General features: G+C 50.7%; 1 protein-coding gene across 5 annotated transcripts in view; it reads right to left on the bottom strand.

The window, feature by feature from the left end:
- The window catches only part of SLC44A2 (solute carrier family 44 member 2), a 51,764-nt gene that overhangs the window by 11,721 nt on the left and 13,021 nt on the right, over positions 1–27,022 (bottom strand). For 3 of the 5 annotated variants that reach the window (XM_010373756.2, XM_030935468.1, XM_010373758.2), the window contains 9 exons: positions 12,355–12,403; positions 10,873–10,946; positions 10,663–10,747; positions 5,570–5,654; positions 5,327–5,437; positions 5,177–5,237; positions 4,963–5,086; positions 4,762–4,845; positions 4,557–4,669 (listed from right to left, as the gene is read on the bottom strand). In XM_010373756.2, the coding sequence (XP_010372058.1) occupies positions 4,557–4,669; positions 4,762–4,845; positions 4,963–5,086; positions 5,177–5,237; positions 5,327–5,437; positions 5,570–5,654; positions 10,663–10,747; positions 10,873–10,946; positions 12,355–12,403 (786 nt within the window). Of the gene's footprint in view, positions 1–4,556; positions 4,670–4,761; positions 4,846–4,962; positions 5,087–5,176; positions 5,238–5,326; positions 5,438–5,569; positions 5,655–10,662; positions 10,748–10,872; positions 10,947–12,354; positions 12,404–12,988; positions 13,159–27,022 lie in introns of those variants that run through there. The other 2 variants (XM_010373757.2, XM_010373754.2) reach the window with 2 other exon arrangements.

Here is a 27,022-nt window from a genome sequence, read left to right as displayed (position 1 = left end):
TTAGAAATTTTCAGCATTCTTCTTAGCTTGCAAACTATAATTATAAAATAAAGACAGGCTTGGCCGGGCGCAGTGGCTCACACCTATAATCCCAGTACTTTGGAAGGCCAAGGCAGGTGGATCACAAGGTCAGGAGATCGAGACCATCCTGGCTAACACCATGAAACCCCGTCTCTACTAAACATACAAAAAATTAGCTGGGCATGGTGGCACATGCCTGAGTCTCAGCTACTTGGGAGGCTGAGGCAGGAGAATCACTCCAACCCGGGAAGGAGAAGTTGCAGTGAGCCAAGATTGCGCCACTGCACTGCACTCCAGCCTGGGCGACAGGGTGAGACTCCGTTTCGAAAAAAAAAAAAGACAGGCATGGTGTGGTGGCTCATGCTTGTAATCGGAGCACTTTGGGAGATAAAATTAAAAAAAAAAAATCAAGCTACCTAAAATGCTAACACCCAGCTAGAAACCACTATTTTTTTGGTTGTATTGAGTATATTATTATTACTTTAAGACAGGGTCTACCTCTGTCATACAGGCTGGACTGCAGTGGTGCCATCATAGCTCATTGCAGCCTCAGCTTCCTGGGCTCAAGCTTTTCTCCCACCTCAGCCTCCCAGGTTGCTGAGACTACAGGTGCATAGAGCTAATTTTTTTTCTTTTTTGTTTTTGAGACGAAGTCTCTCTCTGTCACCCAGGCTGGAGTGCAGTGGCGTGATCGTGGCTCATTGCTACCTCTGCCTCCCAGGTCCAAGTGATTCTCCTGCCTCAGCCTCCCAAGTAGCTGGGACTACAGGCACGTACCACCAAGCCTGGCCAATTTTTTGTATTTTGACTAGAGACGGGGTTTCATCCTGTTAGACAGGATGGTCTCAATCCCCTGACCTCATGATCTGCCCGCCTTGGCCTCCCAAAGTGCTGGGATGACAGGCGGGAGCCACTGTGCCCAGCCCCCAGATAATTTAAAAATTATTGTTATTATTTATTTATTTAATTTTTTTTTTGAGACAGTGTCTCACTCTGTCGCCCAGGCTAGAGGGCCATGGCATGATCTCAGCTTGCTGCAACCTCTGCCTCTCAGATTCAAGAGATTCTCCCGCCTTAGCCTCCCAAGTAGCTGGGATTACAGGTGTGTGCCACCATGCCCATCTAATTTTGTATTTTTATTAGAGATGGGGTTTCACCATGTTGTTCAGCCTGGTCTCGAATTCCACCTTAAGTGATCCACCCACCTCAGCCTCCCAAAGTGCTGGCACTACAGGTGTGAGGCACGGTGCCTGGCCTTAAATTTATTTTTGGCAGTGGGATCTCACCATGTTGCCCAGGGTGGAATGCAGTTGCTTGATCATGGCTCACTGCATCCTCAAACTCCTGGGCTCAAATGAATCTCCTGCTTCAGCCTCCCAAAGTGCTGGGATTACAGGCATAAACCACCAAGACCTGCCTAGAAACCACTATTTTCTTTTCTTTTTAAGACGGAGTTTCACTGTCGTTGCCCAGGCTAGAGTCCAATGGCACAATCTCGGCTTACGGCAACCTCCAACTCGCGAGTTCAAGTGATTCTTCTGCCTCAGCTTCCCAAGTAGCTGGGATCATAGGCATGCACCACCACGCCCAGCTAATTTTGTATTTTTAATAGAGATGGGGTTGGCTGAGTGTGGTGGCTCACAACTGTAATCTTTGGGAGGCAAAGGTGGGCAGATCACGAAGTCAGGAGTTCGAGACCAGCCTGTCCAACATGGTGAAACTCCATCTCTACTAAAAATACAAAAATACAAAAAAAAAAAAAAAAAAAATTAGCCGGGCATGTCGGTGGGGGCCAGTAATCTCAGCTACTCAGGAGACCGAGGCAGGAGAATTGCTTGAACCCGGGAGGCGGAGGTTGCAGTGAGCTGAGATTGTGCCACTGCACTCCAGCCTGGACAACAGTGCGAGACTCCATCTCAAAAAAAAAATAATAATAAGGCCTGGCGCAGTGGCTCACGCCTGTAATCCCAGCACTTTGGGAGGCCGAGGCAGGCAGATCATGAGGTCAGAAGATCGAGACCATCCTGGCTAACACGGTGAAACCCCGTCTCTACTAAAAATACAAAAAGTTAGCCAGGTGTGGTGGCGGGCACCTGTAGTCCCAGCTACAAGGGAGGCTGAGGCAGGAGAATGGCGTGAACCCAAGAGGTGGAGCTTGCAGTGAGCTAAAATTGCGCCACTGCACTCCAGCCTGGGTGACAAAGCAAGACTCCGTCTCAAAAAAAAAAAAAAAAAAAAAATTAGCCGGGCATGGTGGCAGGCGTCTGTAGTCCCAGATACTTGGGAGGCTGAGGCAGGAGAATGGCGTGAACCCAGGAGGCGGAGCTTGCAGTGAGCCGAGATTGCGCCACTGCACTCCAGCCTGGGTGACAGAGCGAGACTCTATCTCAAGAAAAAAAAAATAAATAAATAATAATAATAATAGAGATGGGGTTTCTACATGTTGGTCAGGCTGGTCTTGAACTCCCGACTTCAGGTGATCCACCCACCTCAGCCTCCCAAATTGCTGGCATTATAGGCGTGAGCCACTGCGCCAGGCTAGAAACCACTATTAATATGAATATTTTACTATGAGTGTCCTCAGATTGGACTACCAAGCATTTTTCTTCCAGGAAAGTTCAAGGAATAATCAAAATATGGGCCGGGCACAGTGGCTCATGCCTGTAATCCCAACACTTAGGGAGGCCAAGGTGGGAGGATTGCTCAAGCTCAGGGAGTTCAAGACTAGCCTGGGCCACATAGGGAGAGCCTGTCTCTACAAAAATATTTAAAATTTAGCCAGGCATGATGGTGCATGCCTGTGGTTTCAGCTACTCGGGAGGCCAAGATGGGAGGATCACTTGAGCCCAGGAGGTCAAGGCTGCAGTGAGCTGTGATTATGCCACTGAACTCCAGCCTGGGTGACAGAGTGAGACTCTTTCCCAAAAAACAAATCAAGGCTGGGCATGGTGGCTCATGTCTGTAATCCCAGCACTTTGGGAGGCCAAGGCACGTAGATCACAAGGAAGTTGAGACCAGCCTGGCCAACATGGTAAAACCCTGTCTCTACTAAAAATACAAAAAAATTAGCCAGGCATGGTGGTGGGCACCTGTAATCCCAGATACTCAGGAGGCGAAGGCAGGAAAATTGCTTGGACCCGGGAGGTGGAGTTTGCAGTGAGCCAAGGCTGCGCCGCTGCACTCCAGCCTGGGCGACCAAGACTCTGTCTCAAAAAAAACAAAAAACAACAACTCAAAAACAACAAAAATCCAAAATATGAAGCATTGTTTTGTTGAGCACAATATTGTGCCTCTGGATTCCATAGGCCTGAACTAAACAGGCCCCTACACATATTTTATCTGCACATTACCTCCTTGTCATTTAGTGTACCAACTAGAAATATAAATTACCCTGATTTTACAGAGAAAGAAACTGAAGCAGGCCAGGCACGGTGGTTCACGCCTATAATCCTAGCACTTTGGGGGGCTGAAGCGGGCAGATCTCCTGAGGTCGGGAGTTCGAGACCAGCCTGACCAACATGGAGAAACCCTGTCTCTACTAAAAATACAAAATTAGCCGGGTGTGGAGGTGCATGCCTGTAATCCCAGCTACTCAGTAGGCTGAGGCAGGAGAATCGCTTGAACCCGGGAGGCGGAGGTTGCGGTGAACCAAGATCGCGCCATTGTACTCCAGCCTGGGCAACAAGAACGAAACTCCATCTCAAAAAAAAAAGAAAGAGGCCGGGCGCGGTGGCTCATGCCTGTAATCCCAGCACTTTGGGAGGCAGAGGCAGGTGGATCACAAGGTCAGGAGATCGAGACCCTCCTGGCTAACACGGTGAAACCCCGTCTCTACTAAAAATTCAAAAAATTAGCCGGGCATGGTGGTGGGTGCTTGTAGTCCCAGCCAGTTGGGAGGCTGAGGCAGGGGAATGGTGTGAGCCCAGGAAGCAGAGCTTGCAGTGAGCAGAGATTGCGCCACTACACTCCAGGCTGGGCGATAGAGTGAGACTAGGTCTCAAAAAAAAAAAAAAAAAAAAAGAAATTGCAGCACAGTTAGGTTGAGGCACTTGCCCAAGGAATTGGCAAAGCCAGGATTTGAACCTCTGCTATTCTGGTACCATAGTATGCATCCTTAATTACAGTGCTGAGACATTTTTTCTTTTTCTTTTTTTTTTTTTTTGAGACAGAGTTTCGCTCTTGTTGCCCAGGTTGGAGTGCAATGGCGTGAACTCGGCTCACCGCAACCTCCGCCTCCCAGCGATTCTCCTGCCTCAGCCTCCCTAGTAGCTGGGATTACAGGTATATACCACCACGCCCAGCTATTTTTGTATTTTAAGTAGAGATGGGGTTTCTCCATGTTGGTCAGGCTGGTCTCGAACTCCTGACCTCAGGTGATCTGCCCGCCTTGGCTTCCCAAAGTGCTGGGATCACAGGTGTGAGCCACTGCACCCAGCCTGACATTTTTTTTTTTCCCTGATGGGCCATTTCCACGGGAAAGGGCAGGGCAGTGTTCAGATTCAGGAAAGAGGAGTCACGGAGAGGGGGTAACGTACCGTAGCCCAGCACCAGAATCACCATAATGATCATCACCCAGACCATAATACCAGCCAGGAAGCGGAGCAGGATGATGAACAGGAGGCTCATTGCCATAGCAATGACCAGGCCTCTGGGGAAAAGAAAATAGTCATGAACAGACTCCATCCCCGGCCAGGCTTAGAAGGGGCAGCCAGGGGAGAGGCCCCTTCCCTCCTGACTTACATGATAATCCAATACCAAGAGACGGTGTAATCTTCAAATATGCGCATGGCAAGTTGCCGCGCCTCTAGGACTCCATTGGCTTTCCTGGGGGAAGGAGACCAAGGCTCAGGTCAGACCCTCTTCCGTGATCCGGTCAACCCCAGGGGATGCCTGTCCCACCCAGGAAAGTGCGACCCCGGTGTGGTGCGCCAATCTCCTCACTTAGCGCCCTCCACCAGGTCTGTGATGTTTTTCCGGGAGCCATGCCCATCCTCATAAGTCGTCTCATTGCCCACCATCAGGACACCCTTGTGGGCGTGGATGGCGGGGAAGCATCTCCGGGCCACTGAATGGAGCAGAGGATGGGACCAGTCAGGCTGAGCCTCTGCACAGCCTCCCCGTCCCCACCTGAGTCTCCTGGGATCCCCTGACTCACAGGGTTTGCTGGGGATGAGGACAGCAGGGCAGTCACCATCTCGAAGCACCTCAGCCACTCCCTGCCAAGAGAGATGGAGGCAGGTGGGTCCCCAAGGCTAGTACACTGCCGCTGCCCATACCTGGGCTCTCAGGACAGTCTACAACTCACTTTATTGTCCTTGAAGCCAGGAACACAGAACTGCTTATAGTACTCAAAGTCCCGGGAGCTGCGAGCATTCAGGTACGTGAGGTAGCGGTCGGGGCATTTTTCCACGCAGATCTGGGAGGGGAGAAGGAAGGGATTGGGTGGGGTTGGGACAGACCGCTTAGGACAGAGGTCCCAGCCCACATTCACAGGGAGAAAAGCATGGAAAGTGAGGAGAGGAAAAAGGGAATGGTGGGGACAGGTTACCTGGGGAGTGGGACATTGGAATTCCAGCAGAACCAGGGGGCTGGCACATTTCACAATGTTGAAATAAAACAAGTAGGGTTTGTTCCTGGAGTTGGAGAAGGGAGAACGGAAACTGTTAAGACTTCTTCTTCTTCTTCTTCTTTTTTTTTTTTTTTGACGAAGTCTCGTTCTTGTTGCCCAGGCTGGAGTGCAATGGCACGATCTTGGCTCACTGCAACCTCCGCCTCCTGGGTTCAAACGATTCTCCTGCCTCAGCCTCCCGAGTAGCTGGGATTACAGGTGCCCGCTTCCAAGCCTGGCTAATTCTGTATTTTTAGTAGAGATGGGGTTTCAACCATGTTGCCCAGCCTGGTCTCAAACTCCTGACCTCAGGTGATCCACCTGCCTTGGCCTCCCAAAGTGTTGGGATTATAGGTGTGAGCCACCACACCCAACCTGTTAAGACTTCTTAACCACCCTATAGTAAACTTTTTTTTTTTTTGAGACGGAGTTTCGCTCTGTCACCCAGGCTGGAGTGCAGTGGCCGGATCTCAGCTCACTGCAAGCTCTGCCTCCCGGGTTTATGCCATTCTCCTGCCTCAGCCTCCCGAGTAGCTGGGACTACAGGCGCCCGCCACCTCGCCCAGCTAGTTTTTTGTATTTTTTAGTAGAGACGGGGTTTCACCGGGTTAGCCAGGATGGTCTCGATCTCCTGACCTCGTGATCCGCCCATCTCGGCCTCCCAAAGTGCTGGGATTACAGGCTTGAGCCACCGCGCCCGGCCTTTTTTTTTTTTTTAGACAGAGTCTCGCTCTGTCGCCCAGGCTGGAGTGCAATGGTGCGATCTTGGCTCACTGCAAGCTCTGCCTCCCGGGTTCAAGCAATTCTCCTGCCTCAGCCTCCCGAGTAGCTGGGACTACAGGTGCCTGCCATGAAGCCCGGCTAATTTTTGTATTTTTAGTAGAGATGGGGTTTCTCTATGTTAGCCAGGATGGTCTCGAACTCCTGACCTCAGGTGATCCACCCATCTCGACCTCTCAAAGTATTGGGTTTATATGCGTGAGCCACTGCCCCCGGCCTCTTTTTTTTTTTTTTTTTTTGAGACAGAGTCTTTCTCTGTTGCCCAGGCTGGTGAGCAGTGGCACAATCTTGGCTCACTGCAGCCTGTAGTGATCCTGGGCTCAAGTGATCTTCCACCTCATCCTCCTGAGCACCTGGGACTACAGACGTGTGCAACCACATCTGGCTAATTTTTTGTATTTTTGGTAGCGACAGAGTTTTACCATGTTGCCCAGGCTGGCATCAAGCAATCCTCCTCCCTAAGTACTAGGATTACAGGCATGAGCCACCGTGCCCGGACTGTTGTTTCCTTTAAGATATTTTCTGTGGCCGGGCGCGGTGGCTCAAGCCTGTAATCCCAGCACTTTGGGAGGCCGAGACGGGCGGATCACGAGGTCAGGAGATCGAGACCATCCTGGCTAACACGGTGAAACCCCGTCTCTACTAAAAAATACAAAAAACTAGCCGGGCGAGGTGGCGGGCCCCTGTAGTCCCAGCTACTCGGGAGGCTGAGGCAGGAGAATGGCATAAACCCGGGAGGCAGAGCTTGCAGTGAGCTGAGATCCGGCCATTGCACTCCAGCCTGGACGACAGAGCCAGACTCCGTCTCAAAAAAAAAAAAAAAAGATATTTTCTGTGGCTGGGCATGTTAGCTCATGCCTGTAATCCCAGCACTTTGGGAGGCCAAGGCAGGTGGATCACCTGAGGTCAGGAATTCGAGACCAGCCTGGCCAACATAGAGAAACCACGTCTCTGCTAAAAATACAAAAAAATTAGCTGGGTGTGGTGGCGGGCACCTGTAATCCCAGCTACTTAGGAGGCTGAGGCAGGAGAATTGCTTGAACCTGGGTGGCGGAGGTTCCAGTGAGCCAAGATCGCACCATTGCACTCCAGCTTGGGTGACAGAGTGAGACTCTGTCTCAAAAAGAAAAAAAAAAAGATGGGCTGGGCACGGTGGCTCACACCTGTAATCCCAGCACTTTGGGAGGCCAAGGCGGGCGGATCATGAGGTCAGGAGATTGAGATCATTCTGGCTAACACAGTGAAACCCCATCTCTACAAAAATACAAAAAAAATTAGCCGGGTGTTGGCGGGCACCTGTAGTCCCAGCTACTCGGGAGGCTGAGGCAGGAGAATGGCATGAACCCGGGAGGCGGAGCTTGCAGTGAGCCGAGATGGCGCCACTGCACTCCAGCCTGGGTGACAGAGCAAGACTCCGTCTCAAAAAAAAAAAAAAAAAAAGGTGTTTTATATAGGGCCAGGCAGGGTGGCTTAGGCCTGTCTTGTGCCAGCACTTTCGAAGGCCCAGGTGGCAAGACTGCTTGAGCCCAGGAGTTCCAGGCTGTAGCAAGCTATGATCCTGCCACTGGCTGACAGAGTGAGATACTGTGTCAAAATAATAATAATAATAGTAATAATAATAATAGGCTGGGTGTGGTTGCTCACACCTATAATCCCAGCAGTTTGGGAAGCCAAGGCAGGCAGATAACCTGAGGTCAGGAGTTCGAGACCAGCCTGACCAATATGCAAAAACCCTATCTCTACTAAAAACACAAAAATTAGCCAGGCATGGTGGCATATGCCTGTAATCCCAGCTACTCGGGAGGCTGAGACAGGAGAATCACTTGAACCCGGGAGATGGAGGTTGCAGTGAGCCGAGATTGCGCCATTGCACTCCAGCCTGGGTAATAAGAGCAAAATCTGTTTCACAATAATAATAATAATAATAATAATAATTTAAAAGCTGCAGCAGCAGCAACTCTATGCCAGGTGCCATTCTTTTTTTTTTTTTTTGAGATGGAGTCTTGCTCTGTTGCCCAGGCTGGAGTGCAGTGGCATGATCTCAGCTCATTACAACCTCTGCCTCCCAGGTTCAAGCAATTCTCCTGCCTCAGCCTCCCGAGTAGCCAGGATTACAGGCACATACCACAGTGCCCAGCTAATTTTTTTGTATTTTTTGTTGTTGTTGTTGAGATGGAGTTTCACTCTGTCACCCAGGCTGGAGTGCAGTGGCTGGATCTCAGCTCACTGCAAGCTCCGCCTCCTGGGTTCATGCCATTCTCCTGCCTCAGCCTCCCGAGTAGCTGGGACTACAGGCACCCGCCACCTCGCCCGGCTAGTTTTTTTTTTTTTTTTTTTGTATTTTTAGTAGAGTCGGGGTTTCACCGTGTTAGCCAGGATGGTCTCGATCTCCTGACCTCGTGATCCGCCCGTCTCGGCCTCCCAAAGTGCTGGGATTACAGGCTTGAGCCATCGCGCCCGGCCTTTTTTTGTATTTTTAGTAGAGACGGGGTTTCACCATGTTGGCCAGGCTGGTATTGATCCTCCCACCTCAGCCTCCCAAAGTACTGGGATTATAGGTGTGAGCCACCGCGCCCGGCCTTTTTTTGTATTTTTAGTAGAGACGGGGTTTCACCATGTTGGCCAGGCTGGTATTGATCCTCCCACCTCAGCCTCCCAAAGTACTGGGATTATAGGTGTGAGCCACCGTGCCCAGCGATGCCAGGTGGCATTCTAAGCTCTGTACATGTACTGGTACATCTAACCATCAAAATAGCCCCATGAGGATGGGACCGTTATGATCCTCATTTTAGAGATGAGGAAAATGAGGTTCAGAGAGATTGAGACACCTGCCCTAGGTCACAGAGCCAAGAAGTGACGCCACTCAGGCTATGCTTGCTCTGCTGTCTCACCTGTTCATCACCACCTGACGTCTGATCCAGGACTGTCCCCTCTCAGTCTCTCTTGCCCTTAAAATGTGCGCTGCCAGAGAACAGGATGCTTACTATCTCATTTAGAGCTGTGTGTCCCCAAGGACTAGACTAGTGGCTGAGGGTGATAGAACTTTTATCAGTACTTGTTTTCTTGTTTTATTTATTTATTTATTTATTTATTTTTTTTTTTTTTTTTGAGGCAGAGTCTGGCTCTGTCGCCCGGACTGGAGTGCAGTGGCTGGATCTCAGCTCACTGCAAGCTCCGCCTCCCGGGTTTACGCCATTCTACTGCCTCAGCCTCCCGAGTAGCTGGGACTACAGGCGCCCGCCACCTCGCCCGGCTAGTTTTTGTATTTTTAGTAGAGACGGGGTTTCACCGTGTTAGTCAGGATGGTCTCGATCTCCTGACCTCGTGATCCGCCCGTCTCGGCCTCCCAAAGTGCTGGGATTACAGGCTTGAGCCACCGCGCCCGGCCTCTTGTTGTTTTATTGAGACCAGGTCTCGCTCTGTCATCCAGGCTGGAGTGCAATGGTACAATCAAACCTTACTGTAGCCTTGGCTTCCCAGTTCAAGCGATCCTCCCACCTCAGCCTGCTGGGTAGCTGGGACCAGAGGGGCGCCCCCACCACGTCCACCTAATTTTTGCGTGCTTTTTTTTTTGAGACAGAGTCTCGCTCCATCGCCCAGGCTGTAGTACAGTGGCACGATCTCACTCACTGCAAGCTCCGCCTCCCGGGTTCACACCATTCTCCTGCCTCAGCCTCCTGAGTAGCTGGGATTACAGGCGCCCGCCACCTCGCCCCGCTAATTTTTTGTATTTTTTTTTTTTAGTAGAAACGGGGTTTCACCGTGTTGGCCAGGATGGTCTCGATATCCTGACCTCGTGATCCGCCCACCTTGGCCTCCCAAAGTGCTGGGATTACAGGTGTGAGCCACCGCACCCGGCTGTTTGTCTGTTTTGAGACTGAGTCTCGCTCTGTCCCCCAGGCTAAAGTGCAGTGGCGTGATCTTGGCTCACTGCAACCTCTGCCTCCTGGGTTCAAGTGATTCTCCTGCCTCAGCCTCTCAAGTAGCTGGGATTACAGGTGTGTGCCACCATGCTCGGCTAATTTTTGTATTTTTAGTGGAGTCAGGATTTCACCATGTTGGCCAGGCTGGTCTCGAACTCCTGGCCTAAAGCAATACTCCTGCCTCGGCCTCCCAAAGTGTTGGAATTTCCGGTGTGAGTCACTGCACCCAGCCTGTAAGCACTTGTTAACTAGACTTAGGGAGATGGGGAATGCCTAGAACCTTCTGCCCCCTCCTCCCCAGCCCCTCCAGGCCCCAAGGAGTCAACTCACTCGTTTTTTGTGCCCTTCTGCCCACAGAACTCGCCCCGGCTATCAGTAGGGTAGATCACCTTCCGAGGGTCTCCATGAGTCCAGGCTGTGGAAAGATCCAGGGATACTGAGACACTACCACTCCTGAGATCCAGCCGTGTTCCCACTCCAGAGGCTATGGCTGCCTCCGCCCACCCTGGAACTCCAAGTTCTGCCCCATTCTCTACTCACCTATAATGCCCACAGCCACGTAGCCCACAATGGCCAGGAGCAGGAATATACAGCATATGACGTCCGTGCAGCCCCTGGGGAGCAGAGGGGCAGCATTTGGAGAAGCCTTGGTGCCGTGTGCACCATGGGCCCATCTGTCCTCTGCAAACACCCTCATCCATGTATTATTTGGACAAATTTTCCTGAGTGGTTTGAATGCCGTACCAAAGGCACATGCATTTTTATTTTTATTTCATTTCATTTTTTAATTTTGTGCAACAGAGTCTCACTCTGTCATCCAGGCTGGAGGACAGTGGCACGATCATAGCTCACTACAGCCTCGAACTCCTGGGCTCAAGTGATCCTCCTGCCTCAGCTTCCCGAGTAGTTGAGACTAAAGGTGCACACCACCATACATTTTTTTAAATTTATATATATTCTGTAGAGATAAGGTCTCGCTACGTTGCCCAAGCCAGTCTTTTTTTTTTTTTTTTTTTTTGAAAGGGAGTCTCACTCTGTCGCCCAGGCTGGAGTGCAGTGGCACGATCTCAGCTTACTGCAACCTCTACCTCCCAGGTTCAAGCGATTCTCCTGCCTCAGTCTCCCAAGTAGCTGGGATTATAGGTGCCCGCCACCACGCCCGGCTAATTCTTGTATTTTTAGTAGAGACAGGGTTTCACCATGTTGGTCAGGCTGGTCTTGAACTCCTGACCTCAAGTGATCCACCTACCTTGGCCTCCCAAAGTGCTGGTATTACAGGTGTGAGCCACCGTGCCTGGCTGCAGTTTATTTTTTCGTTATTATTTTTTCGAGACAGTCTCACTCTTGTCATCCAGGCCGGAGTACTGTAGAGCAGTCTCAGTTTACTGCAACCTCCACTTCCCAGGTTCAAGCAATTCTCCTGCCTCAGTCTCCTGAGTAGCCTCTGAGTAGTCACAGCTACTTGGGAGGCTGAGACAGGAGAAGCGCTTGAACTGAGAGGTGAAGGTTGCAGTGAGCTGAGTTTGCACCACTCCACTCTGGGTGACAGAGTGAGACTCCATCTCAAAAATAAATAAATAAATAAATAATACGAACATGATAAAAATTAAGTCCAGGCCAGATGTGGTGACTCACACCTGTAATCCCAGCACTTTGGGAGGCCAAGGCAGGTGGATCGCTTTGAGCTCAAAAGATCGAGAACAGCATGGGCAACACAGCCAAACAACTCTGCTAAAATTACAACAACAAAAAATTAGCCGGGCACATGCCTGTAATCCCAGCTACTCGGGAGAATGAGGTGGTAGGATTGCTTAAACCTGGGAGGTGAAAGTTGCAGTGAGTGGGGATCCCGCCACTGCACTCCAGCCTGGTGACAGAGCAAGACTCCGTCTCAAACAAACAAAACAAGTTTCAAGTATTTGTCACCAGTCTGTTGGAGAACAGATCGGGGGTGGGGTGTGTGAAGAGACAGGGATTGGGGTAGTATTAGCAGGAGAACCCTCCAAAACCCAAAGCCCTTACCTGTTGTAAATAGGTCCTTTGAAAGTGGGATCATACTTCTGTGGCGTTCCTGAAAGTCAAAAAGATTAACATGGACGGGGTTGGAGACCTGAACCAAGACAGGGCTGGGAGAGCCCCCCTCCCAAAAGCCTCTAGGGGTGTCTTTGCCTCGGCAAGAATAAAATTCAGAGACCTGTGGAATTTTCTGCTTCACCCACCTCCAGGTGACCACACCCAAGCCCCCAGTCCTGGCAGGCCAGGACAGGGGAGGAAGGAGGAATCACTAATTGTGAACAAATTTATTAACTGGCGGCCACCCACTGGGAAGTGGGCTGAAATGGTGGCCACCAGGGAACCAGGTGGAGACGGGGAAGGTCTGAGATGGGATAGGGGGAAGGGGGCGCTGGCAGCAGTGCCAGGCAGAGGGGGTTACAGGGGCAGGTCCTTTGGGTGGGGGAGAGTAAGGAGGGTCATCTGCGAGGCTCCGGGGGAAAAGTGGGGTGAGGGAGGCTGGCTGATGGTAGGGAGGCTCCAGGCGCAGATTTGCAATTGCGCTCCCCCTCCAGCCCCCTTCCCTGCGCCCCATGTTCTCTCGAGGGCCCCTCCGAGGGGCCGAGGGGTCGGCCCGGGGCTGCGGACGGGGGTCGCTGCCTACCGTGTTTCCCGTAGTAGTGGGGCCGCTCGTCCCCCATCCCTGCAGGCGACCAGCCCCGGCGGCCGCCCGCGCTCTCTCCCGCGCCCCCTCGGCCCTCCCGAGTCTGGAGGGAGGCACTGACCGCGCGACTGGCGGCGGCTCCTCCCAGCACAGCGCCAGGCGGGGCGGCCCAAACCGGTCAGACCGGCCCAAGCTGGGCAGCTGCCCAGACTGTGGGACCCGGGAGGGCGCGGGCGGGGCGGCAGCTGCTCCCGCCACTCACCGGCCGGCCGAATTTAGCCCTCCCCGCCCCCACCCGAGAACCCTGCGGCTTCACCCTGGGAACACCCCGCCACCGGGCGACACCGCCCAGAACCCCTAGCCACCCTGAAAGAGCGTTTCTGTGGCTCCGTTTTGCAGGTGTGGAAACTGAGGCACTGGGCGGGAAAAGGGACCACGGCCCAAACCCAGACAACCAACTGTGGAGTGTTGGGGCTGAAAACTTCTCCAACCTGTGCAGAAAATGAGTTTTCTTTTTGTCTGCCTTTTTTTTTTTTTTTTTTTTTTTTTTTTTTTTTTTTTTTTTTTTAATGAGACAGGATCTCCTTCTGTTGCCCAGGCTGGAGTGCAGTGGTGCAATCACAGCTCATCGCAGTGTAAACCTCTCGTCTCAAGCTATCCTCCTGACTCAGCCTCCCAAGTAGCTGGGGCTACAGGTGCTCTACTGCACTCGGCTAATTTTTAATTTTTTTTGTAGAGATGGGATCTTGCTATGTTGCCCAGGCTCATCTTTAACTCCTGGACTCATGGGCTCCTCCCACCGTGGTCCCCCAAATTGCACTACTGGGCGTGGCCTTAGAACAAGCATTTATTCAGCCCTTAGTGGGTACAGGCCTTGGGCGGGGCACCACATACAGTGAGGAACCAGAGAGATCCAATCTCCACCCTTCTGAAGCCCACATCCTCCTGGGTTGCCCTTAATTCAAATGCTCCTTCTGTACCCTCTGAACTAGAAGATGCTTACAAAGGCCTTATTTTCCCTAAGCCTCAGTTTCCTCAACTGCAAAATGAGGCTAAAGTATGAAACCAAAACTGACCTCAAAGAGCAGGCATAGGCCAGGCACGGCGGCTCACGCCTGTGATCCCAGCACTCTGGGAGGCTGAGGTGAGTGGATCACCGGCAATCAGGAGTTTGAAACCAGCCCGGCCAACATGGCAAAACCCCTTCTCTACTAAAAATACAAACATTAGCCAGTGTGGTGGCATATGCCTGTAATCCCAGCTACTTGGGAAACTGAGGCAGGATAATCGCTTAAACCCAGGAGGTGGAGGTTGTAATGAGCCAAGATTGCCTCACTGTACTCCAGCCTGGGGGACAGAGTGAGACTGTCTCAAAAACAAAAAAAAAAAAAGAAAGAAAAAAGAAAATAGGCTGGGTGTGGTGGCTCACTCCTGTAATCCCAGCAATTTGGGAGGCCAAGGTGGGCAGATCATGAGGTCAAGAGATCGAGACCATCCTGGCTAACTTGGTGAAACCCCATCTCTACGAAAAATGCAAAAATTAGCTGGGCATGGTGGTGCGCACCTGTAGCCCCAACTACTTGGGAGGCTGAGGCAGCAGAACCGCTTGAACCCAGGAGGTGGATGTTGCAATGAGCCAAGATTGCGCCACTGCACTCCAGCCTGGGCGACAGAGCAAGACTCTGTCTCAAAAAATAAACAAATTAATTAATTAATTAATTAATTAAATTTAAAAACAATCTAAAAAAAGAAAAACACTGCATAGATCAGGCATTGCATACCGGGGTATATACTTAGTATCAGGGTTCACAGTTGGCGATGGGTATACTGTATGATCACTGTAACGGTGTTCAATCAATATAGGGGTACAGAGCAGGTATGGGGTGCTGCAAGTATGGGGCATATGGTCAGTGAAGCCACAGGTAACATGGATGTATATAATTATCAGAGGCACGTAATCTGTTTGTGGGTGTATAGTAGAGGTGAAGGGTATACAGCTTGTGTGAGGTATACAGCCATCATGGGTGTATACTATGGGAGTATACCAGCAGGGTACAGCTGGCCGCACCCCCCATGCCTACTGTATACCCCTATGCCTACTGTATACCCCCACACCAGCTATCCACCCACATGCCGATTATATATTCCTTTGCGTACTAAAACTGGTCTCACTGGTTGGGTGCTATGGCTCATGCCTGTAATCCCAGCACTTAGGGAGGCCAAGGTGGACAGACTGCCTAAGGTTAAGAGTTCGAGACCCAAGGCCGGGCACGGTGGCTCAAGCCTGTAATCCCAGCACTTTGGGAGGCCGAGACGGGCGGATCACGAGGTCAGGAGATCGAGACCATCCTGGCTAACACGGTGAAACCCCGTCTCTACTAATAATACAAAAAACTAGCTGGGCAAGGTGGCGGACGCCTGTAGTCCCAGCTACTCGGGAGGCTGAGGCAGGAGAATGGTGTAAACCCGGGAGGCGGAGCTTGCAGTGAGCTGAGATCCGGCCACTGCACTCCAGCCTGGGAGACAGAGCCAGACTCCGTCTCAAAAAAAAAAAAAAAAAAAAAAAAAAAGAGTTCGAGACCCATCTGGCCAACACGGGAAACCCTGTCTCTACTAAAAATACAAAAATATTAGCCGGGCTTAGTGGCGTGGGCCTGTAATCCCAGCTACTCGGGAGGATGAGGCAGGGGAATTGCTTGGGCCAGGAAGGTAGAGGTTGAGGGAGCCGAGATTGCACCACCGCGCTCCAACCTGTGCTACAGAGTGAGACTCTGTCTCAAAAAACAAATAAAAATTAAAAAATAAAATAAAACTAGTCTCATTGTATCTCCCAACTTTTGTGTGTGTGTGTTTTGAGACAGTCTTTCACCCAGGCTGAAGATCAGTAGCGTAATCTCGACTCACTGCAACCTCCACCTCCCGGGTTCAAGCAATTCTCTTGTCTCAGCCTCCGGAGTAGCTGGGATTACAGGCACGTGCCGTAACACCCGGCTAATTTTTGTATTTTTAGTAGAGACGGAGTTTCACCATGTTGGTCAGAATGGTCTCAAAACTCCTGATCTCAGGTGATCCACCCACCTTGGCCTCCCAAAGTGCTGGGATTACAGGCATGAGCCACTGAGCACAGCCAGTATCTCCCAACTTTGAGGCCGCTTGTGTATTTATTTTCATTATTATTATTTATTTATTTATTTATTTATTTATTTATTTATTTTTTTGAGACGGAGTCTCGCTCTGTCGCCCAGGCTGGAGTGCAGTGGCCGAATCTCAGCTCACTGCAAGCTCCGCCTCCCGGGTTTACACCATTCTCCTGCCTCAACCTCCTGAGTAGCTGGGACTACAGGCGCCCGCCACCTCGCCCGGCTAGTTTTTTGTATTTTTTAGTAGAGACGGGGTTTCACCATGTTAGCCAGGATGGTCTCGATCTCCTGACCTCGTGATCCGCCCGTCTCGGCCTCCCAAAGTGCTGGGATTACAGGCTTGAGCCACTGCGCCCGGCCTCATTATTATTATTTTTAAAAATAGAGACGGGCTGGGCGCGGTGGCTCACGCCTGTAATCCCTGCACCATGGGAGGCCAAGGCGGGCAGATCATCTGAGGTCAAGAGTTCAAGACCGGCCTGGCCAGCATGGCAAAACCCTGTCTGTACTAAAAATACAAAAATTAGCCAGGCGTGGTGGTAGGCATCTGTAATCCCGGATACTGGGGAGGCTGAAGTAGGAGAATTGTTTGAACCTGGGAGGCGGAGCTTGCAATGAGCCGAGATTATGCCACTGTACTCCAGCCTGGGCGACAGAGCGAGACTCTGTCTCAAAAAACATAAAATACAATACAATAAAAATTGAGACAGGATCTCACTGTGTTACCCAGACTGGTCTCAAACTCCTGGCCTTAAGCAATCCTCCCACCTCAGCCTCCCAAAGTGCTGGGATTGCAGGCATGAGCCACCATGCCGCAACCTGCCCCTACTTGAATATTTATAGATATTTATAGTGCAGCTGATTATTTGGTTAACATGGGTTATACAGGTGGTGTGGAGGTATCCTCAGCAGGAATATACATTTAGTGTTGGGAGTACACAGACAGCATGAGGTTATACAGTCAGCGTGATCATATACAGTTGGTGTCCAATAATTGTTGCTGCTGCCTTAGACTCTAGGACTCGCAGGCAGGATTCTGGTCACTAACTCAGCTTATCCTTAAAAAGGCTCCCTCTCAGCGAGGCATAGTAGCTCATGCCTGTAATTCCAGCACTTTGGGAGGCCAAGACGGGCGGATCACGAGGTCAGGAGATCGAGACCATCCTGGCTAACACGGTGAAACCCTGTCTCTACTAAAAATACAAAAAATTAGCTGGGCGTGTTGGCGGGAGCCTGTAGTCCCAGCTACTCCGGAGGCTGAGGCAGGAGAATGGCGTGAATCCGGGAGGCGGAGCTTGCAGTAAGCCGAGATCGCACCACTGCACTCCAGCCTGGGCGACAGAGCGAGACGCAGTCTCAAAAAAAAAAAAAAAAAAAACGGCGCCTTCCTCCTAGTTGCCTCCAGCAGAGGGGCCCTGTCTAAACACCTGGACCACAAGCGAGGCCCGAGGCACCAAGTCATGCCCTGGGGTGACCCAGACTCCAAAAGAAGCCTTGTGGTTCTAGAAGTCTCTGGCAGCCCAAAGGCTAGCTGGTCCCACCCTACCCATTCCAAGCCGCGGACAAAGAGAGCGAGCCACAGGTCTCTCCCGTTCCCAACTACACGGGGTGCCCTGGGGACATTTTATTCAGGCCCCACCCACCAGTTTCACACTGAGGAATCCCAAAAATTGAGCCCTTAGGAAACCCTTGTCTCTGAGCTGCACACCCATATGACATCTGTCTCCCCCCAACACAGGAGGGCATCTCATACTCAGTGCGGCGGGATCCAAGCTTTTTTTTTTTTTTTGAGACGCAGTCTCGCTCTGTCGCCCAGGCTGGAGTGTAGCAGGGCAATCTCAGCTCACTGCAAGCTCCGCCTCTCAGGTTCACGCCATTCTCCTGCCTCAGCCTCCTGTGTAGCTGGGACTACAGGCTCCCGCCACCACGCCCAGCTAATTTTTTGTATTTTTAGTAGAGACGGGGTTTCACTGTGTTAGCCAGGATGGTCTTGATCTCCTGACCTCGTGATCTGCCCGCCTCAGCCTCCCAAAGTGCTGGGATTATAGGCGTGAGCCACCACACCCGGCCGCTTTTTTGTTTTTGAGACAGGGTCTCACTCTGTCGCCCAGGCTGGAGTGCAGTCGCACAATCACAGCTCACTGTGGCTTTGACCTCCTGGGCTCAAGTGATCCTCCCACCTCAGCCTCCTGGGTAGCTGGGACCACAGGCATGCACCACCACACACAGGTAATTTTTTGTATTTTTAGTGGAGACGGGGGTCTCACAATGTTGCCCAGGCTGGTCTGGAACTCCTGGCCTCAGGGATCCTTCCAACTGAGCCTCCCAAAATGCTGTAATTATAGGTGTAAGCCACCGCGCCTGGCCCGCCCAAGCCTCTGATTATGCAGTGACTCAGCTCCATCCTCCCACGTGCTCCGGCCAGGAACCTGGGCTACCTCTCTGCTTGAGATCAGTTTTGCCTTCAGAGCTATCCAGAATCCAACCTCTTCTCACCTGCTCCTCAAGCACCCACGCTTTCACACAGCCCTGTGATCTCCCGCCCGGACCAACACAGACACTTTCTATTCTCCCTATAGTGGCCAGAGACATCCGTGCACACGTAAGCCAGGGCACATCCCTGCTCTGCTCAGAAACCTCCATGGTTCCCACCTCATTCCGAGGAAAAAGCCCAACTCTTCGCCACAGCCCACAAGGCCCTGCATGATCTGCCCTGTCACCTTCCTGCCCTCACCCGCTTCCTCTCTCTTTTCATGGCTCACTCTGTTCCAGCCTCACTGGCCTCCTGGGTACGTCCCACACTCAGCAGGCATGGTCCGACCTCAGGGCCTTTGCACTAGCTGCTCAGTCCCTCTGCTTAGAATTCTCTTCTCCCAGACGTCCATACAACTCCACTGCCTTCAGGCCTCACCTGAAATATCACCTTGACAGAGCCTGGTGGCTCACACCTGTCATCCTAGCACTTTGGGAGGCTAAGACAAGCAGATCACTGGAGGCCAGTAGTTCGAGACCAGCCTGGGCAACACTGTGAAACCCCATCTCTACTAAAAGTACAAAAATGAGCCGGGTGAGGCCAGGTGCAGTGTCTCACGCCTATAATTCCAGCACTTTGGGAGGCCAAGGTGGGCAGATCACCTGAGGTCGAGACCAGCCTGACCAACATGGAGAAACCCCATTTCCACTAATATAAAAATTAGCCAGGCAAGATGGCACATGCCTGTAATCCCAGCTACTCGGGAGGCTGAGGCACAAGAATCACTTGAACCTGGGAGGCGGAGGTTGAGGTGAACCGAGATCGCGCCATTGCACTCCAGCCTGGGTAATAAGAGCGAAATCTGTCTCAAAAATAAATAAATAAATAAAATAAAAAAATTAGCCAGGTGTGGTGACACATACCTGTACTCCCAGCAACTTGGGAGGTGGAGGTGGGAGGACCACCTGAGACCAAGAGGTCGAGGCTGCAGTGAGCCAAGATCCTGGCACTGCACTCCAGCCAGGGTGACAAAGCAAGACTCCATCTAAAAAAAAAAAACCCGGCCGGGCGCGGTGGCTCAAGCCTGTAATCCCAGCACTTTGGGAGGCCGAGACGGGCGGATCACGAGGTCAGGAGATTGAGACCATCCTGGCTAATACGGTGAAACCCTGTCTCTACTAAAAAAATACAAAAAACTAGCCGGGCGACGAGGCGGGCGCCTGTAGTCCCAGCTACTCGGGAGGCTGAGACAGGAGAATGGCGTGAACCCGGGAGGCGGAGCTTGCAGTGAGCTGAGAGCCGGCCACTGCACTCCAGCCTGGGCGGCAGAGCAAGACTCCGTCTCAAAAAATAAATAAATAAATAAAAATAAAAATAAAAAATAAAAAAAATAAAAATAAAAAAAAAAACCCACGGCCGGGCGCGGTGGCTCACGCCTGTAATCCCAGCACTTTGGGAGGCCGAGGCGGGCGGATCACGAGGTCAGGAGATCGAGATCATCCTGGCTAACACGGTGAAACCCCGTCTCTACTAAAAATACAAAAATAATTAGCCGGGCATGGTGGTGGGCGCCTGTAGTTTCAGCCACTCGGGAGGCTGAGGCAGGAGAATGGCGTGAACCCGGGAGGTGGAGCTTGCAGTGAGCCGAGATTGCGCCACTGCACGAGACTCTGTCTCAAAAATAAATAAATAAATAAATAAACCCACGCACACACAAAAAACCCACCGTCCCTTTCCTCTCAGTCCTATGACCTTTTCTTTTCTTTCATTTTTTTTCTTTCTTTTTTTTCTTTTTTGAGACAGAGTCTCGCTCTGTTGCCCAGGCTGGAGTGCAGTGTGCCATCTCAGCTCACTACAACCTCTGCCTCCCAGGTTCAAGCGGTTCTCCTGCCTCAGGCTCCCAAGTAGCTGGGACTACAGGCACATACCACCGTGCCCGGCTAATTTTTGTATTTTTAGTAGTAGAGACGGGCTTTCACCACGTTGGCGAGGCTGGTCTCGAACTCCTGACCTCAAGTGATCTGCCCACCTGGGCCTCCCAAAGTGCTGGGATTACAGGCGTGAGCCACTATACCTGGTCCCTATGACTTTCTGCTTGTTGTTATTATCAAATAGAGTCTTGCTTTCTCACTCAGCCTGGAATGCAGTGGAGCAATCATAGCTCACTGAAGCCTAAACGTCCTGGGCTCAAGTGATTTTCTCACTCAGCCTCCCAAGTAGCTGTGACTATAGGCACGCACCACCATGCCTGCCTAATTTTAAAATTTTTTGTAGAACAAGGTCTCGCTATGTTGCCCAAGACTGGTCTCAAACTCCTGGGCTCAAGCCTTCCTCCCACCTTGGCCGCCCAAAGCCCTGGGATTACAGATGTGATAAATTTTGCTTCTTATCACCATCTGACACGTTACACATTTGCTTATTGATTGTTAATTATCTACCCTCTTGCCTATTGCCTGCATAAGGACAGGGACTTATGTGTCTTTCATTCAGGCTGCGTCCCCAGTATACAGCATAGCACCTGGCGTAAAACAGACATTTAATAAGTGTTTGTTGAATGAATAGCCACAAGATATAATCCATGTATATAGAGTTAACACTGAAAAGAAAAACACAGCCTAGAATTCCCCAAAGGTACGTATTTTAAAAATTAATTTGTGTGTGTGTGTGTTTTTTTTTTTTGAGATGGAGTCTTGCTCTGTTGCCTGATCTTGGCTCACCGCAACCTCTGCCTCCCAGGTTCAAGTGATTCTTCTGCCTCAGCCCCACCCCCCCGAGTAACTGGGATTACAGGCACACACCACTATGCCAGGCTAATTTTTGTATTTTTAGTAGAGACACGGTTTCACTATGTTCACTAGGCTGGTCTCAAACTCCCGACCTCAGGTGATCTGCCCACCTCAGCTTCCCAAGGTGCTGGGATTACAGGCATGAGCCACAGTGCCTGGGAATTCTTTTTTTTTTTTAGACAAAGCCTCACTCTGTTGCCCAGGCTGAGTGTGGTGGCACAATCTTGGCTCACTGCAACCTCCACCTCCTGGGCTCAAGTGATCCTCCCACCTCAGCCTCTCAAGTAGCTAGGACTACAGGCACACACTACTGCACCCAGCTAATATTTTTTGGATTTTTCTGTAGAGATAGGATTTCACTATGTTGCCCAGGCTTGAGATTTGCAATTTTTTTTTTTTTTTTTTTTTTAGATGGAGTCTCGCTCTGTCACCCAGCGCAGAGTAGTGTAGTGGCGTGATCTCGGCTCACTGCAACCTCTGCCTCCTGGGTTCAAGCGATTCTCCTGCCTCAGCCTCCCAAGTAGCTGGGACTACAGGCACACGCCGCCATGCCCAGCTAATTTTTTGTATTTTAGTAGAGACGGGGTTTCAATGTGTTGCCGAGGCTAGTCGTAAACTCCTGAGCTCAGGTAATCCACCTGCCTCGGCCTCCGGAAGTGCTGGGATTACAGGTGTGAGCCACTGCGTCCAGCAGAGATTTGCTAATTTTATACTTAAATGAATCTCAGGCCAGGTGTAGTGGCTGACGCCTGTAATCCCAACATTTGGCAAGAGAATTGCTTGGGTCCAGGAGTTCAACACTAGCCTGGGCAATATATTGAGACCTCATCTCTAAAAAAAAAAAAAAAAATTTATATTGCAAATCAAGCAGCCTCCCGAGCCAAAGTAGGCTCTGAGGCTCAAAAAAAAAAAAAAATTTTTTTTTTTTTTGAAACATGGTCTGGTTCTATTGCCCCCCAGGCTGGAGTGCAGTGTCACAATCTCGGCTCACTGCAACCTCTACCCGCTGGGCTCAAGCCAGTCTCCCTCAGCCTCCCAAGTGGCTGAGACTACAGACACATAACACCACACCCGGCTAATTTTTTGTATTTTTTGTAGGGACTGGGCTTTGCCATGTTGCCCAGGCTGGTCTCGAACTCATGAGTTCCAGCGATCCACCCGCCTCGACTTCCCAAAGTGCTAGGATTACAGGTATGAGCCACTGTGCCTGGCCAGAATTTTTTAAAGTTAGCTGGGTAGGATGTACCTGTAGTCCCAGCTACTGGGGAAGCCTAGGGTGGGAGGATCACTTCAGCCCAGGAGGTTCAGGTTCAGGTTTCAGGGTGCTGTGACTGTGCCACTGCCCTCCAGCTTGGGTAACAGAGTGTGACACTGTCTAAAAAAAAAAAAAAAAAAAAGAATTGTATACATGATACATGTAGAATTTGCAGGGAAAGGATAAATTCTTTACTCAGTAGCCCTGAATGTATACTAGGAAGAAAAGGCCAGGCACGTTGGCTCAAGCCTGTAATTCTATTACTTTGGGAGGCCGAAGTGGGTGGACTGCCTGAGCTCAGGAGTTCGAGACCAGCCTGGGCAACGCGGTGAAACCCTGTTTCTACTAAAATACACACAAAAAATTAGCCAGGTGCGGCTGGGCATGGTGGCTCACGCCTGTGATCCCAGCACTTTGGAAGGCTGAGTCAGGCGGATCATGAGGTCAGGAGATGGAGACCATCCTGGCTAACATGGTGAAAGCCCGTCTCTACTAAAAATACAAAAATTAGCCGGGTGTGGTGGCGGGTGCCTGTAGTCCCAGCTACTCGGGAGGCTGAGGCAGGAGAATGGTGTGAACTCGGAAGGTGGAGCTTGCAGTGAGCCAAGATCGCACCACTGCACTCCAGTCTGGGCAAGAGAGAGAATCTATCTCAAAAAAAAAAAAAGAAAAAGAAGAAGAAGAACAAGCTGGGCATGGTGGTCCATGCCTGTAGTCCCAGCTGCCAGGGAGACTGAGGTGGGAGGGTGACTGGAGCCCAGGAGTTACAGGCTGCAGTGAGCTGTGATGGCACCATTGCAGTACAGCCTTGGCAACAGAGCAAGACCCGGTCTCTGTTTTTTTTTTTTTTTTTTTTTTTTTTTTTGAGACAGAGTCTCACTCTGTCTCCCACACTGGAGTGCAGTGGCAGGATCTCGGCTCACTGCAACCTCTGCCTCCCGGGTTCAAGTGATTCTCCTGCCTCAGCCTCCTGAGTAGCTGGGACTACAGGAGCCCACCACCATGCCTGACTAGTTTTTGTAGTTTTAGTAGAGACGTGGTTTCACCATATTGGCCAGGCTGGTCTTGAACTCCTGACCTCAGGTGATCTGCCCACCTCAGCCTCCCAACGTGCTAGGATTACAGGCGTGAGCTACCGCGCCCGGCCCCGGTCTCCAAAAATAAAAGTAAAAATATGGCCGGGCGCAGTGGCTCAAGCCTGTAATCCCAGCACTTTGGGAGGCCGAGACGGGCAGATCACAAGGTCAGGAGGTTGAGACCATCCTGGCTAACACAGTGAAACCCCGTCTCTACTAAAAAATACAAAAAACTAGCCAGGCGAGGTGACAGGCGCCTGTAGTCCCAGCTACTCGGGAGGCTGAGGCAGGAGAATGGCGTAAACCCGGGAGGCAGAGCTTGCAGTGAGCTGAGATCCGGCCACTGCACTCGAGCCTGGGCAACAGAGCGAGATTCTGCCTCAAAAAAAAAAAAAAAAAAAAGTAAAAATAGAGACAGGGCATGGTGGCTGAATCCTGTAATTCTAGCACTTTGGGAGGCCAAGGGGGGTGGATTGCTTGAGTCCAGGAGATCAAGACTAGACTAAGCAACAGGCAAAACTTCGTCTCTACAAAAACAACAAAACAAAACAACAACAACAAAAATGAACGGGACGTGGTGGCATACCTTTGTAGTCCCAGCTACTTGGGAGGCTGAGGTGAGAGAAACTCTGAGCTTGAGGAGACAGAGGTTGCAGAGGGCTCAGATTGCACCACTGCACTCCAGCCTGGGAAGCAGAATGAGACCCTGTCTTTTTCACTGTGTATGTTGAAACAGAGTTTCACTCTATTTCAATCAATCGCTCAATCAATAAAATAACAAAATGTTACATGGTTCACTTCATTTCATCCGTTTTTTTTTTTTTTTTTCCTTTGGAGATAGGGTCTCACTGTCACCCAGGCTGGAAAGCAGTGGCACCATCGTAGCTCACTGCAGCCTCGACCTCCCAGGCTCAAGTGATCCTTCACCTCAGCTGGGACTACAGGCACACGCCACCATGCTCGGCTAATTTTTGTACTTTTGGTAGAGACAGGGTTTCGCTATGTTGCCCAGGCTGGTCTCTAAATCCTGGGCTCAGGCAATCCCGCTTTGGCTGCCCAAAGTGCTGGGATCAGAGGTGTGAACCACCATGTCCAGCCCACCTCATTTCATCTTTACAGCAACTTCTATCATTATCCCCATTTGACAGACGGATCAACTGAGGTCTAGAGAGACAGAAGATGCCCATGGTGTGAAAGATTGCAATCAGCAGACCCAAGCTCCCAAGTCAATGGACACTTAACCTTCGAACAACACAGGTTTGAGCTTCATGGATCCCCTTAAACACAATTTTCTTCTGCTTCTGTTACCCCTGAGACAGCAAGACCAACACCTTCCCTTCTTCCTCCTCCTCAGCTCACTCAATGTGAAGACCATTTTTTTTTTTTTTTTTTTGAGACAGAGTCTCCCTCTGTTGCCCAGGCTAGAGTATACTGGTGTGACCTCAGCTCCCTGCAACTTCTGCCTCCTGGGTTTAAGCGATTCTTGTGCCTCGGCCTCCTGAGTAGCGGGGACTACGGGTGTGAGCCACCATGCCCAGTTAACTTTTGTATTTTTAGTAGAAATGGAGTTTCACCATGTGGGCCAGGCTGGTCTCAAACTCCTGACCTCAAGTGATCCTCCCACCTTGGCCTCCCAAAGTGCTGGGATTACAGGTGGCATGAGCCACTGCACCTGGCCCCTAATTTTTTTTTTTTTAGTAGAGACAGGGTTTTCACCATGTTGGGCAGGCTGGTCTTGAAGTCCTGACCTCAAATGATCCACCTGCCTTGGCCTCCCAAAGTGCTGGGATTACAGGTGTGAGCCACCACGCCTAGCCTCTGAAAACCTTTTTGATGATCCGCTTCCACTTAATGAATAATAAATGTATTTTCTTTTCCTTACATTTTAATATTTTTTCCATTAAAAGGAATGGCAAAAAAACACAGTTACTTTTGCACCAACTTAGTAACATTTTCTTTTCTTCTTTTTTTTTTTTTTTTTTTTTTTTGAGACGGAGTCTCATTCTGTCGCCCAGGTTGGAGTGCAGTGGCGCAATCTTGGCTCACTGCAACATCTACCTCCAGGGTTCAAGCGATTCTCCTGCCTCAGCTTCCCAAGTAGTTGGGATTACAGGTGCGTACCACTATGCTTGGCTAATTTTTTTTTTTTTTTGAGACGGAGTCTCGCTCTGTCGCCCAGGCTGGCAAGCTCCGCCTCCTGGGTTTACGCCATTCTCTCGCCTCAGCCTCCTGAGTAGCTGGGACTACAGGCGCCCGCCATCTCGCCCGGCTAATTTTTTGTATTTTTTTACTAGAGACGGGGTTTCACCGTGTTAGCCAGGATGGTCTCGATCTCCTGACCTCGTGATCCGCCCGTCTCGGCCTCCCAAAGTGCTGGGATTACAGGCTTGAGCCACCGTGCCCGGCCAATTTTTGTATTTTTAATAGAGATGTGGTTTCACCATGTTGGCCAGGTTGGTCTCAAACTCCTGACCTCCATGTTACCAGTAAGGCTAAGAATCAACAGTAGGCTATCACTAATTAAGTTTTTAGGGAGTTATATGCAGGCCGGGCATGGTGGCTCACACCTGCAATCCCAGCATTTTGAGAGGCTAAGGTGGGAGGATCTCTTGAGGCCAGGAGTTCGAGACCAGCCTGATCAACAGATCACAACCCTATCTCTACAAAAATGTAAGGTATACACAGATTTCTAATTTCACAGGGGGTCAGTGCCCCTCACACCCATGTGGTTTGAGGGTCAACTGCATTATTTCCTATGGTTGCTGTAACAAGACACCAATGCCTTGGTGGCTTAAAAAACACAAATTTATGGCTGGGCATGGTGGCTCATGCCTGTAATCCCTGCACTTTGGGAGGCCGAGGCAAGTGGATCACCTAAGGTCAGGAACTTGAGACCAGCCTGGCCAACGTGGTGAAACCCCATCTCTACTAAAAATACAAAACATTAGCTGGGCGTGGTGGCATGTGCCTGTAATCCCAGCTACTCAGGAGGCTGAGGCAGGAGAATCGCTTGAAATCAGGAGGCAGAGGTTGCAGCGAGCCGAGATCGCGCCACTGCACTCTAGCCTGGGCAACAAGAACAAAACTCGTCTCAAAATAATAACAATAGTAATAATAATAATAAATTAAAAACACAAATTTATTATCTCACAGCTCCGGAGGGCAGAAGTACAAAATGCGTCTCACTGGGCTACAATCGAGGTATAGGCAGGGCTGTGTTTCTTTCGGAAATTCTAGGGGAAAATCTGTTTCCTTGCCTGTTTCACCTTCTAGAGGCCACCCACATTCCTTGGCTCCTGGGCGC

This window comes from Rhinopithecus roxellana, chromosome 8, assembly GCF_007565055.1.
Source record: "Rhinopithecus roxellana isolate Shanxi Qingling chromosome 8, ASM756505v1, whole genome shotgun sequence".
NCBI classification, from domain to species: Eukaryota; Metazoa; Chordata; class Mammalia; order Primates; family Cercopithecidae; genus Rhinopithecus; species Rhinopithecus roxellana.
Note: the sequence above shows the minus strand (reverse complement) of the source record. Positions and strands in the feature narration are given on the sequence as shown.